Source organism: Oncorhynchus mykiss, chromosome 30 (assembly GCF_013265735.2).
Source record: "Oncorhynchus mykiss isolate Arlee chromosome 30, USDA_OmykA_1.1, whole genome shotgun sequence".
Taxonomy (NCBI): Eukaryota; Metazoa; Chordata; class Actinopteri; order Salmoniformes; family Salmonidae; genus Oncorhynchus; species Oncorhynchus mykiss.
The window spans coordinates 12,834,451-12,847,341 of NC_050570.1; the positions used below are offsets into that span (position 1 = coordinate 12,834,451).

Consider the following 12,891-nt stretch of genomic DNA (forward strand, 5'->3'; position numbering starts at 1 on the left):
TTTCGTGGTGAATCTTTGTGGAAATAAAAACATTTTTGAAAGACAATCATGGCACCAATAATTGCTTCTAATACTCCAAATGTATGTTCTTGAACCGATCATTTTTAAATCGCACACAAAAGAACTGAAAGGATAATTGAGTTGCTAATGGCAGCCTGCAGTACCCCGGTCAGCCTTCAACTTGATTTATTCAATGAGAGGGGGCAACATTGAGCTAGCCTGCAACATCACTTCCTGGAGTAGTTCACATTGTGCATGCACTATTGAGTCTTCACATTGGAATGAATGGTGTCAAGGGATTGATAGATTTGTCCATTCATATACAGTCATTGATTTTACCGGAGCTACATTTATTTTTATTTTTAATAAACACTATTTAATCTACGACATCTCTGTCAGAAAAAAAATTATGATTTCCAGTTTGGTTCAGATGAGATGGAGGTCATTGCCACTAAATCAACTGTTAGTAAGAGAATGTGTTCCGCAGAAGAAAAAAAATATCCAGTCAATGTGTGCCACGGTTCAAAAAAGGTTGGGAATCACTGTGTTAATGGACATCTTCACTGCAAATTGCATACTTATCAATCCTTTTTCCACTTTCTACAGAAATGTATGTTAATAGTTAAAATTGACATGTACATGTATCAAACAATGTAGTTATACCTGACACAGATTAAGTATTCGGCCATAAATAACTTTCAATGGCGATTCTCCATTTAGCATTATTTTCAGTTCGGTAGTAAATTAAGTCTAATCCAGGTTCGGCAAACCAGCCCATTATGTACAGTACCAGTCAAATGTTTGGACACACCTACTCATTCAAGAGTTTTCCTTTATTTTTACTATTTTCTACATTGTACAATAATAGTGAAGACATCAAAACTATGAAATAACACATATGTAGTAACCGAAAAAGTGTTAAACAAATCTAAATATATTTTATATTATTCAATGTCGCCACCCTTTGCCGAGATGACAGCTTTGCGCACTCTTGGCATTCTCTCAACCAGCTTCACCTGGAATGCTTTTCCAACAGTCTTGAAGGAGTTCCCACATATGCTGAGCTCTTGTTGGCTGCTTTTCCTTCCCTCTGCGTTCCAACTCATCCCAAATCAGATGGGATGGTGTATCGCTGCAGAATGCTGTGGTAGACATGCTTGTTAAGTGTGCCTTGAATTCTAAATTAATCACAGATGGCGTCACCAGCAAAGCACCATCACACCACCTCATCCATGCTTCACAGTGGAAGCCACACATGCAGAGATCATCCGTTCACCTATTCTGCGTCTCACAAAGACACGCCGGGTTGGAACCAAAAATCTCACATTGATTGGATTCATGTTTCTAGTGGTCTAGTGTCCATTGCTCATGCTTCTTGGTCCAAGCAAGTATCTTCTTCTTATTGATGTCCTTTAGTAGTTGTTTATTTGCAGCAATTGGACCATGAAGGCCTGGTTCACGCAGTCTCCTCTGAACAGATGATGTTGAGATGTGTCTGTTAGTTGAACTCCGAAGCGTTTATTTGGGCTGCAATCTGAGGTTGAGTTAACTCTAAATAACTTATCCTCTGCAGCAGAGGTAACTCTGGGTCTTCCCTTCCTGTGGCGGTCCTCATGAGAGCCACTTACATCTTAGCACTTGATGGTTTTTGAGACTACACTTAAAGAAACTTTCAAAGTTCTTGAAATTTTCCGCATTGACTATCCTTCATGTCTTACAGTAATGATGGACTGTCGTTTCTCTTTGCTTAATTGAAAATATTTAGTTACTACATGATTCCATATGTGTTATTTCATAGTTTTGATATCTTCACTGTTATTCTGCAATGTAGAAAATTGTAAAAATAAAGAAAAACCCTTGAATGAGTAGGTGTGTCCAAACTTTTGACTGGTACTTTAAATGCAGAGATATTAAACATTTCCTGGGAGTGTTAAATTGTTTTTATTTTGTATCATACACGCATACTGCATAATCAAATAATTAAATGAAATGATTGTGTGCAAGCTGTTTACTGTAATCATCTAATGCTATTGAATTTCAGGTGATGATTTTGCTTGTTTCTTTCTTTCATTTCCTTGGTTTCATTTTCATACATCCTGCACGTCATTGTTTGAATCCAAGATTGACAAACAATGGGTAAGTGTTTTTCATCCCTTTTGTAGAATCTTAAACCACCTTCAGCTTTCTTTGTTAGTCCCCTCCTTATCACCCTCACACCTACTGAAAACATTTGCATTTTAATTAGCAGAAGCTCTTATCCAGAGCGACTTACAGGAGCGATTAGGGGTAGATGCCTTGTTCAAGGGCACATCGGCAGATTTAATCACCTAGTCATCTTGGGGATTCGACTGGCTCAACGCTCTTAACCACTAGGCTACCTGCCGCTACAGATCTTTTTATTATATTCGTTTTTTTAATGGAATGGAACAATGGTGGAACAGAGCACATTCATATATGCAAACAAATGTAACTTCCTCTGGTCCTTGTCTCAAAGGGACCTCAATTTGAACTAAATCCAAACACTATGTTTCACATTCACCAGAGAATGTCTTTGTGCATAGCGGTCTATGCCAGAGTGCTCGCTTCTGATCGACACAAAAGAGATCCTGGCATTTCAGATGTTTGTGCGCTGAATGGCGTCTGCCATTGCCAGCTCATCATACTTCCTATTCAAACTGCTGAATGGAGAAGTCGTCTAAACTTTTAGGAGATCAGAAATGATTTTTTTTCTCAAAGTACAGGTTGGCTGAGGTAGGAGACTTCAATAGAACGGAGGAATGTCCCCCTTTGTGATTTTCCACTTCATAGATAGCTCTGCCCCGAAATCATTCCCCAGCGAATGCTTAATCGAATATCTTCATCAAAAGCGTCTCTGCAAATTGGGACTGTCTTGCTGTACACCAATATATCACCAGGATCATCATGTCTAAAGAAATGATCAGTTAACTATGTTGTTGTTATTGTCATTGGAATGGGAAGCTTACATTTGGAAATGCCAGTTGCACCTTAGAATAAGAAAACTCGGGCTCTTAACAGTTTTCTACCAGATAAGTTTTAAAAATAAATTGTTATTTTGCATGTGGTGCACACATTTTAAAAGACCTCACAATTTAATATTCTCTAATGTGGCCTCCTCTGTAAAATAAAAAGCAAACACAGCAGTGTTATTTGAGGTAAAAAAATAAAAAGTCCTTAAGATTCGCTTGAAATTCTGTTTATGAAAGAAGCTGCCATTTCGTGGGATGAAGAAAAAGGTGAAAAGAAAATGAGGGCTGCCGATGGTGACCTCCATGCACCCTCAATTTGTCACCGATCTGCAGGCTTTGTTGATTGAAATTTTTAATTTGGGTGTTCTTTAGACGCGTCATGAAAGGGCATTGTCGCCAAGAGATGAACTCCCTGGCTGCCGTGCGAGCTTCGAAGGCAGCCATTCAACACCGCAAATGGAGGCTCTCCCGCCCTCTTCTATCCCCCATCTCACTCTTCTCTCTCTCTCTCTCACTCCTTTCTATCCCTCCCTCTTTTTGGCTGTGACGTGTTTTTTTTGGGAGGGTAAAAAATACTCATGAATATAGGGGTTATGAGACATGAAATGGCGGATTAATTGAATCTAGTGTGAGCCTTTGGTCTCCGCAGCTGGACCGGTGCTTTAGAGGAACACAAGGCTGCTCTAATTGTGGGGAAGCACAAAAAGTATCCTTCGAATTCCTTTGCCTTCCAATGAGAGCGGGAATGCCATTCAGCCACATAATGGCCCTATTAGCTGCTTAACTCACCGGTGCTACATGGGAAGATTTTCTCTGCTGAATGTTTTGGGTAGGGAGTCAGGATAGAGAGAGAGTGTGTGCGTGCGTGCGCGTTTGTGCATGCCAAAATGAAGGAATCATTTTTACCTTATCTCCCTCATCATAGATCTTAAAACTGTTTGTCTCCCTACCCCCTCCTCAGCAACAGTACCATTCGAAAATCGATGTCCTGATCGATGATGCGTTTAAAGACATGATTTCCTCCATGGTCACAAAGGTATGTTACTGCACATCCTCCACAGACCCAATGACTACATCCTGCATAGTGTTGCAAAGCTACCAGTAATTTACCAAATTACTGGAATCTTCAGTCATTTTGGAGTATAACCTGAAAATCTATGGCAATCTACCTTAACTGTTGGTAATTTAAACTTGAATAACATTATTATATATTTGTTTTATATAGTATTCATTTATCATATTTGTGTCCATATTGTCCATGGGTTTCTAGTAGATATGGTTCAATAGAAAATAGCCTAATTAATGAGAAAAAAAAAACATCTTATCAACAATTGCATTATTTTCAATTAACTCTTCAAAAATGTAATTTTTTCACAAATGCCACCAGTTTGGCATTAAAACATTAAAAACAAATAGATATTGACATAGTAATATAAATAAAGGTTTGTGCAGAAAAGAAGAAAAAAATAGATATATCAATAAAGTATATTTCATGCTGAAACCCTCATATTAAACACCAATGGTATTCACTAAATTGCTGGTTTATATTTGGGTTAATAATCTCTTGCCCACACCGAGGTTATTACAGACATCTGTGATTCTCTGAAGTATCTAAAAGGGCCACTAGATGTATTGTGATAGATTTCATAAAATCCTTGAAAGATACCAAAATAGATACCTGGTAGTTTACTGGTTTCCAGTAATATACCGTCCCTTTGCAACCCTAATCCTGCATATAGATACTGTATGTTTCAGCCCTTCGCCACCTCAAATCCAATGCCGATTTTATTAAGAAACACTTTCTTAGTTCTATTTTAATAAGGTGTGATATAACCCAGTTATATCACACCTGTTAATTGTTCTCATATTCTATGCAAAATATGATAGAATATGTTATAACCAAAAGAAGAGCGGAAAGCATACACAAAAAAATGTGAAGAGAAGAAAGTCATTCAGGCAGTACATTCATACCCCCCCCCCCCCCCCCCCCCCCCCCCTTCTTTTTACAAATGGCAACTAACATGTCGGATTTTCTTGTTTCCCCTGGCAGTTTGCTGGAGTTTTAGACGGTGTTCTCTCCAAACTCTCCAGATATGACGAAGGGACATTCTTTTCTTCTATCCTATCTTTCACGGTAAGCTTTTCTGTTCCACTCCAGAGAATGCGGACCCTTTGCGTTCAGTCCTTAGAAAAGCAACATGTCATTTGTTGTAACCGAATCTGCTCAATTGAACTTTTTTTGTATCTTTTCTTTGCCTCAAAGGTGAAAGCAGCTGCCAAGTATGTGGATGTGCCTGTGAGTATTATTTCTCCTTCATTTCTAACAATGTCATACTTGCTCATATGAACATGTTTGTTTGCACACACACATATTTCTGTCTCAAAAAGAAAAGCTTTCTGAGGAAAGACGACATTGAGCAAAGATCATATTTGTTAGATGTTTATCATCAGACTCTGATGTTAAATGTGGGTGAAATATTTTAACATTTTGCCTCGAAGCACCGTTGTGTCAGAGTATTTGAGGTTGTGATGGCATGCAGGACTAATTATTGGCACCGTTGGCTAATGAAAATGTTTTTTTGAGCGATTTGCCAAGGTGTTGGTCATGGGCGGTCACTACATGCCGCATCAACACTATTGAGCGACAGCACCATGGCAGGAAGCAGGAGCTCAATCAGCCGACAGAAAGATGGCAAATACAGCGATGAGGAAGCCCTCTAATTACCCAAAGAGAGACGCAGTGACACATCCTGAATTATGGGGGGCCCAGGGGGGATCTCAGACCCCCTAAATGCAACAAAGTCAAACTTTGGGGGGGGGGTGACTTGAAATAATGCTAATTTAATAATTCTCCTATTTGTTTAAAATGCCATTTGTACTGAGTGGTAAATATGTTTTGTGTGTGGCAGCACTTGTCATCCCGGGACAGTCTCGTATCTCAGCCCCTTTTCAGGTGTCCCAGCTTGTCTTACTACAAAAAAGCTAAAAGTGTAGACCCAATGACAATTACAAAATTTTGTTTTGTAACAGATGTCTCTTTTCATTCATCCAATGGCGCGAGTGCACAGTACACTGTTTGGGTGCTGGAAATTATTCATTAATTTTAAAATGTCACGGTATAATTTGCATTCTGGGCAGGCACATTCCGCCGACTCTCCATTGGTCAGGGATTGCAAGGCTAAGTCTCTGATTCACTAAATGTGAAAGCAGGGCCAGGGTGTTATTACTTGGTCAGTTTAGCCACTTCATTGTGACATACTCTTGTTCTTAAGCCATCAAAAGATTTGCCCTGGTGGTCTAGTGGTAAGGGTTCAGTCCACTCACCAGTAGGCAGCGCTCCATTTATGGTTAGGGAGGCCTGTTTCGACCCACAAATCCAACTTTTAACCCAAAGCAAGAGGTGGTTTCACTCTATCGTAACCAAGCACACTCTGACACCCTTTTCAGCATCCATGAGTGGGACTGTTGATAAAGCCAGCCAAGCCTTTGTCCTTCTCTTCAAACCTCCCCCTCCCGCCTGTCCTTGACTCAGCGAATCCCACGTGTCCCATTGACACTGGTTCCCAGAGCTCTGAGCCTGCCAAATCTGCTCTCCTCCTCCTCCCTTCACCTGAAATTATAATGTAACCACCTTGCGCTTTTGTGTGGAGGGAACCGAAAGCTGTTAAGCCCCTCTTACAGGTGAGCTAAAGAGATGGGAGAGTGGAGGAGGGTTGTGTCGCTGGGGCATTTAGCAGAAAACTCTTTTGGGTCCTTGTCACGAAAGGTTAAGATCCCTCCCACACACACACACACACACACACACACACACACACACACACACACACACACACACACACACACACACACACACACACACACACACACACACAACTAGCTGCACCTGGGGGAAACAGATCCGGGCCAGGAAACCAGACTGGCAGCAGTGTATAATTAGCAGCAATCCCTCTCTCTCTTGCTCTTCCTTTCTCTATCTCCACAGCTTTCAGCGCTTATCCCCCTCAGGTTAACCAGTCATTGCTGCCCCACACCACCTACACCAACACCACTACGCCACCACCATTACGCCACCACCACTACGCCACCACACCACCAACACCACTACACCACCAACACCACTACACCACCACCACCACTATACCACCACCACCACTATACCACCAACACCACCTACACCAACACCACCTACACCACCACCACTACTACACCACCAACACCACTACACCAACACCAACACCACCACCACCACTACACCACCACCACCACCACCACTACACCACCACCACCACTACACCACCAACACCACTACACCACCAACACCACTACACCACCAACACCACTACACCACCACTACACCACCACCACCACTACACCACCACCACCACATTTCTACATTTTAGTCATTTAGCAGACACTCTTATCCAGAGCACCTTACAGTTATTGCATTCATCTTAAGATAGCTAGGTGAGACAACCACATATCACAGTCAAAGCAAGTACATTTTTGCTCAAAGTAGTTATCAGTAGAGTCAACTCCACCACCACCTCTGGCAATTCCACCACCAACTCCACCACCACACACCTTTTTTCCATCTGCCTCCTTTTGACATGATTTGATTTCACACTAGATTGTTGACAGTCTGGAATAGCCTCTGTGTGTGGTTGTGTGTCTAGCATGTTTGGCTACAAGTCAAGTACAGAACTGAGGCTCATTCTTTGAAAGAGGGCAGAGCGTGACAGAGGGCGGCCCGTGTGTATTCTGTTTTGGCCCCAATCTAGAGTGTAGTTATGTTGGAACCTGGTCCATGCCTCCGTCTCTTTCGCCATCTCCTCCTCCATGTCTCCATCTCTTTCTCTATCGTTCTCTATGCCTTCCTCTCTTTCTCCATCTCATTCTCTATGCCTTCATCTCTTTCTCTATTTCTCCATCTCTTTCTCCATCTATTTCTCCATCTCTTTCTCTATCTCCTCCATGCCTCCATCTAAACTCAGCAAAAAAAGAAGTCCCTTTTTCAGGACCCTGTCTTTCAAAGATAAGTCGTAAAAATCCAAATAACTTCACAGATCTTCATTGTAAAGGTTTTAAACACTGTCTCCCATGCTTGTCCAATGAACCATAAGCAATTAATGAACATGCACCTGTGGAACGGTCGTTATGGGGCGGCAGGATAGTCTAGTGGTTAGAGTGTTCAAACCCCCGAGCTGACAAGGTACAAATCTGTCGTTCTGCCCCTGAACAGGCAGTTAACCCACTGTTCCTAGGCCGTCATTGAAAATAAGAATTTGTTAAAAAAAATGTAAACCTTTAAAAAAGACACTAAAAGCCTACAGACGGTAGGCAGAATAGGTCACAGTTATGTAAACTTAGGGCACTAAAGAGGCCTTTCTACTGAAAAACACCAAAGAAAGATACCCAGGGTCCCTGCTCATCTGTGTGAACGTGCCTTAGGCATGAGGACTGCAGATGTGGCCAGGGCAATAAATTGCAATGTCCATAGTGTGAGACGCCTTAGACAGCACTACAGGGAGACAGGATGGACAGCTGCATTGGCAGACCATGTGTAACAACACCTGCACAGAATCGGTACATCCGAACATCACACTTAAGGGACAGGTACAGGATGGCAACATCAACTGCCCGAGTTACACCAGGAATGCACAATCCCTCCATCAGTGCTCAGACTGTCTGCAATAGGCTGAGAGAGGCTGGACTGAGGGCTTGTAGGCCTGTTGTAAAGGCAGGTCCTCGCCAGAGGTGGTGTGGTGGGGGGATTGATTCCCTTGTGACAACAGGGACAGTGATACAGTGCCTTGCGAAAGTATTCGGCCCCCTTGAACTTTGCGACCTTTTGCCACTTTTCAGGCTTCAAACATAAAGATATAAAACTGTATTTTTTTGTGAAGAATCAACAACAAGTGGGACACAATCATGAAGTGGAACGACATTTATTGGATATTTCAAACTTTTTTAACAAATCAAAAACTGAAAAATTGGGCGTGCAAAATTATTCAGCCCCCTTAAGTTAATACTTTGTAGCGCCACCTTTTGCTGCGATTACAGCTGTAAGTCGCTTGGGGTATGTCTCTATCAGTTTTGCACATCGAGAGACTGACATTTTTTCCCATTCCTCCTTGCAAAACAGCTCGAGCTCAGTGAGGTTGGATGGAGAGCATTTGTGAACAGCAGTTTTCAGTTCTTTCCACAGATTTTCGATTGGATTCAGGTCTGGACTTTGACTTGGCCATTCTAACACCTGGATATGTTTATTTTTGAACCATTCCATTGTAGATTTTGCTTTATGTTTTGGATCATTGTCTTGTTGGAAGACAAATCTCTGTCCCAGTCTCAGGTCTTTTGCAGACTCCATCAGGTTTTCTTCCAGAATGGTCCTGTATTTGGCTCCATCCATCTTCCCTGTCCCTGCTGAAGAAAAGCAGGCCCAAACCATGATGCTGCCACCACCATGTTTGACAGTGGGGATGGTGTGTTCAGCTGTGTTGCTTTTACGCCAAACATAACGTTTTGCATTGTTGCCAAAAAGTTCAATTTTGGTTTCATCTGACCAGAGCACCTTCTTCCACATGTGTGGTGTGTCTCCCAGGTGGCTTGTGGCAAACTTTAAACAACACTTTTTATGGATATCTTTAAGAAATGGCTTTCTTCTTGCCACTCTTCCATAAAGGCCAGATTTATGCAATATACGACTGATTGTTGTCCTATGGACAGAGTCTCCCACATCAGCTGTAGATCTCTGCAGTTCATCCAGAGTGATCATGGGCCTCTTGGCTGCATCTCTGATCAGTCTTCTCCTTGTATGAGCTGAAAGTTTATAGGGACGGCCAGGTCTTGGTAGATTTGCAGTGGTCTGATACTCCTTCCATTTCAATATTATCGCTTGCACAGTGCTCCTTGGGATGTTTAAAGCTTGGGAAATCTTTTTGTATCCAAATCCGGCTTTAAACTTCTTCACAACAGTATCTCGGACCTGCCTGGTGTGTTCCTTGTTCTTCATGATGCTCTCTGCGCTTTTAACGGACCTCTGAGACTATCACAGTGCAGGTGCATTTATACGGAGACTTGATTACACACAGGTGGATTGTATTTATCATCATTAGTCATTTAGGTCAACATTGGATCATTCAGAGATCCTCACTGAACTTCTGGAGAGAGTTTGCTGCACTGAAAGTAAATGGGCTGAATAATTTTTGCACGCCCAATTTTTCAGTTTTTGATTTGTTAAAAAAGTTTGAAATATCCAATAAATGTCGTTCCACTTCATGATTGTGTCCCACTTGTTGTTGATTCTTCACAAAAAAACACAGTTTTATATCTTTATGTTTGAAGCCTGAAATGTGGCAAAAGGTTGCAAAGTTCAAGGGGGCCGAATACTTTCGCAAGGCACTGTATATTGCCAATGATCCTGACATATACACACACATACACACAAACGCCCCCCGCCCTCCCACACACACGGACACACACAAACACACCACCCCCCATACACACACCACCCTACACACACACACACGCACGCACGCACACACACCACCCCACACCTGTCCAATCCATACTGTCACTCACTGCAGCTCAGGAAGTGGTGGATTAAACGTCTGCACCCACTGGATTACAGTTTTCTGACAGGCCTGTCAATCATCGGACACAACCCCCCTGACCCTAACCCCACAGCTCACCCCCCTCGCCCTTACATCCCTGTAGCAGGGTCCCCCTTACTGTACTTTAACCCCATGACACTGAGGTGCAGGTCATCAAACGTCCATATGAATTATTGGGAACTGCATGTCACCTTCGATTAAATACATTCATGTCACTTTGTATTATATCATTTTATTTTAAATGTCTTTATGAGAAACACATTTCTACACTTTGTATTAATGCGGTATTTTATGCATTAAGGAACAGCATGGATAAAAAATATATATTTTTGCTGCATGAACTATAAAGAAGTTCTACCCATCGTTCCAGGTTTATTTCGGTAGTATTTGTACAATAGAGGTAATATTTTGAGGGGAAATATGAGAGTCAGAGTTTATTTTGAACACATTTTAGAATGGCTGTTATGCTGCTAGGCAACTAACATTCAGCCATTCAGTCAAGCACAATGAGTTCAGTTGTGGCAATGAGTGAACAACATCTTTCTTTGAAATATACAGGATATGATGCTTTCCTGGTTTGAAATGAGATGTGTTTGTGCATCGTTTGATCTAAGTTTTTATTGATTGTCTCATAATATGTGATTATTTTACATTGGTTATGGCTTATCAGTGTAGGGCCATGGAATTAATTAGAATTACCTCTTATGAAGTTCACACACATCCCGACTGTGACCTAGACAGTGGGTGACGACTACGCCAAGTTTGAAATGTGTTATTTTTAGAGTAATTACACGACAGTGATTCAGGGTCACAACCACTTCTGACTCATCAGGGTCATTTCCATCATGTCAGAGTCACCTCCGTTATGGCAGCGTCACCTCCGTTACGTCAATGCACCTGTTTACATGCTCCCAGCTCTAGTGACTACCTCAACCTAAGGTAAGGAAGGCCACACACACACAAAGGCCTATCACACCAGTGTGTCAGTTACCCACCTTCCTCTTCAGTTGCTATAATGACAGTTTGTAATCACAGTCCTCTCTTCCGTCTCTCTGGAAAAACATCAGGAGAAGGGGTTTTCCGCGTCAATTTTTTTAAATCGGCACATAGCTCTGTTTCCTTGTTTTCCACAGGGGAGTTGGCGTGCCATGTTCAGAACTGTAGCAGGACATCGGGCCCTGGGGGCCATCTAAGGCCCTGTGAAATGGGTGTGAAAGATGTCAAAGCAATTACAATAGCATTACAGTGTAATCTCCCACTGACACAGAGAGTGTGAATGGAAGAGGACTAACCCTCCTTTCTGCCTCTGGCCTCTCTCCTCTGGCGAAACGATTGCTTTGACATTGCCTAAATGTTTAGCTGTTAACAGCTCCACCACTTGTTATTCTGACAGTGATTGTGGTGTGCGTTTTGTGTTTTTATTTATTATTTTTTACATGTCTCGAAGAGAAGGGGATTTGTTAGCATGCAACAGTTAAAATTCAGTGTCCATCGAAAATAAAACTTAAGTCAGTGAATATGGACCTTCTCTGATGAATTGTTATGGACTAATACTGTCTTTCTCAACTGAACTTACCTATTACACTTCCCTGTGTTTAATCCTATCTCCCTCCTTGTGTTTTTCCATCTCTCCCCTTCTCCTCCCTCTCTCTCTTTGCTCTCAGAAGCCAGGGATGGACCTGGCTGATACCTATATCACGTTTGTGCGGCAGAACCAGGACATTCTGCGAGATCGCGTCAACGAGGAGATGTACATTGAGAAGCTGTTTGACGTGAGTGTGTCGACCTTGACGTGGACTCACACGTGCACCTTGTGTGTGTTCACTTTTTCCAGCAGCTTTTGTCATACAATCACATAGAATAGGTAGATATCTGTCACTTTTACAACACTATGATAAAATCTATAACTGATTCATTGGATTGAAAACAATAGGAATGGGAACCAGTGGACAATATCTCTGTGGGTTGTGATGCCAGTACAGTACAGATATAGTATCTTAATTTGATCACCCTGTTGCAGGAGAACTTTCCTGCAATGTAGGAAATGTTTAACTTGTAGTGTATTGGACATTTTGAAAAAGCTTCTGAAGATTGTAGGATCCAGAATGAATTTTAAATTTTCCCTTACCAAAAATCTTATCAACCCCTACAAAAATTGCCATTAATTATAATCCACATGATAACTTTCATGTCCTGTTGCTGCAGGATTATTTTCCTGCTGTAGCAAACTGGCTCAAAATAAGATCCTACGCCTGTATATGAAGGTGTTGCATGAAGGTCACAGCATGAAG

The 12,891-nt window shown here is 41.8% G+C and overlaps 1 protein-coding gene across 9 annotated transcripts in view; it reads left to right on the forward strand.

Annotated features, from left to right (window-relative positions):
• The window catches only part of cadps2 (Ca++-dependent secretion activator 2), a 268,064-nt gene that overhangs the window by 212,117 nt on the left and 43,056 nt on the right, over positions 1 to 12,891 (forward strand). For 5 of the 9 annotated variants that reach the window (XM_036969262.1, XM_036969265.1, XM_036969260.1 and 2 more), the window contains 5 exons: positions 2,122 to 2,136; positions 3,949 to 4,023; positions 5,038 to 5,121; positions 5,251 to 5,283; positions 12,265 to 12,372. In XM_036969262.1, the coding sequence (XP_036825157.1) occupies positions 2,122 to 2,136; positions 3,949 to 4,023; positions 5,038 to 5,121; positions 5,251 to 5,283; positions 12,265 to 12,372 (315 nt within the window). The remainder of the gene's footprint in view (positions 1 to 2,121; positions 2,137 to 3,948; positions 4,024 to 5,037; positions 5,122 to 5,250; positions 5,284 to 12,264; positions 12,373 to 12,891) is intronic. The other 4 variants (XM_036969263.1, XM_036969268.1, XM_036969264.1 and 1 more) reach the window with 1 other exon arrangement.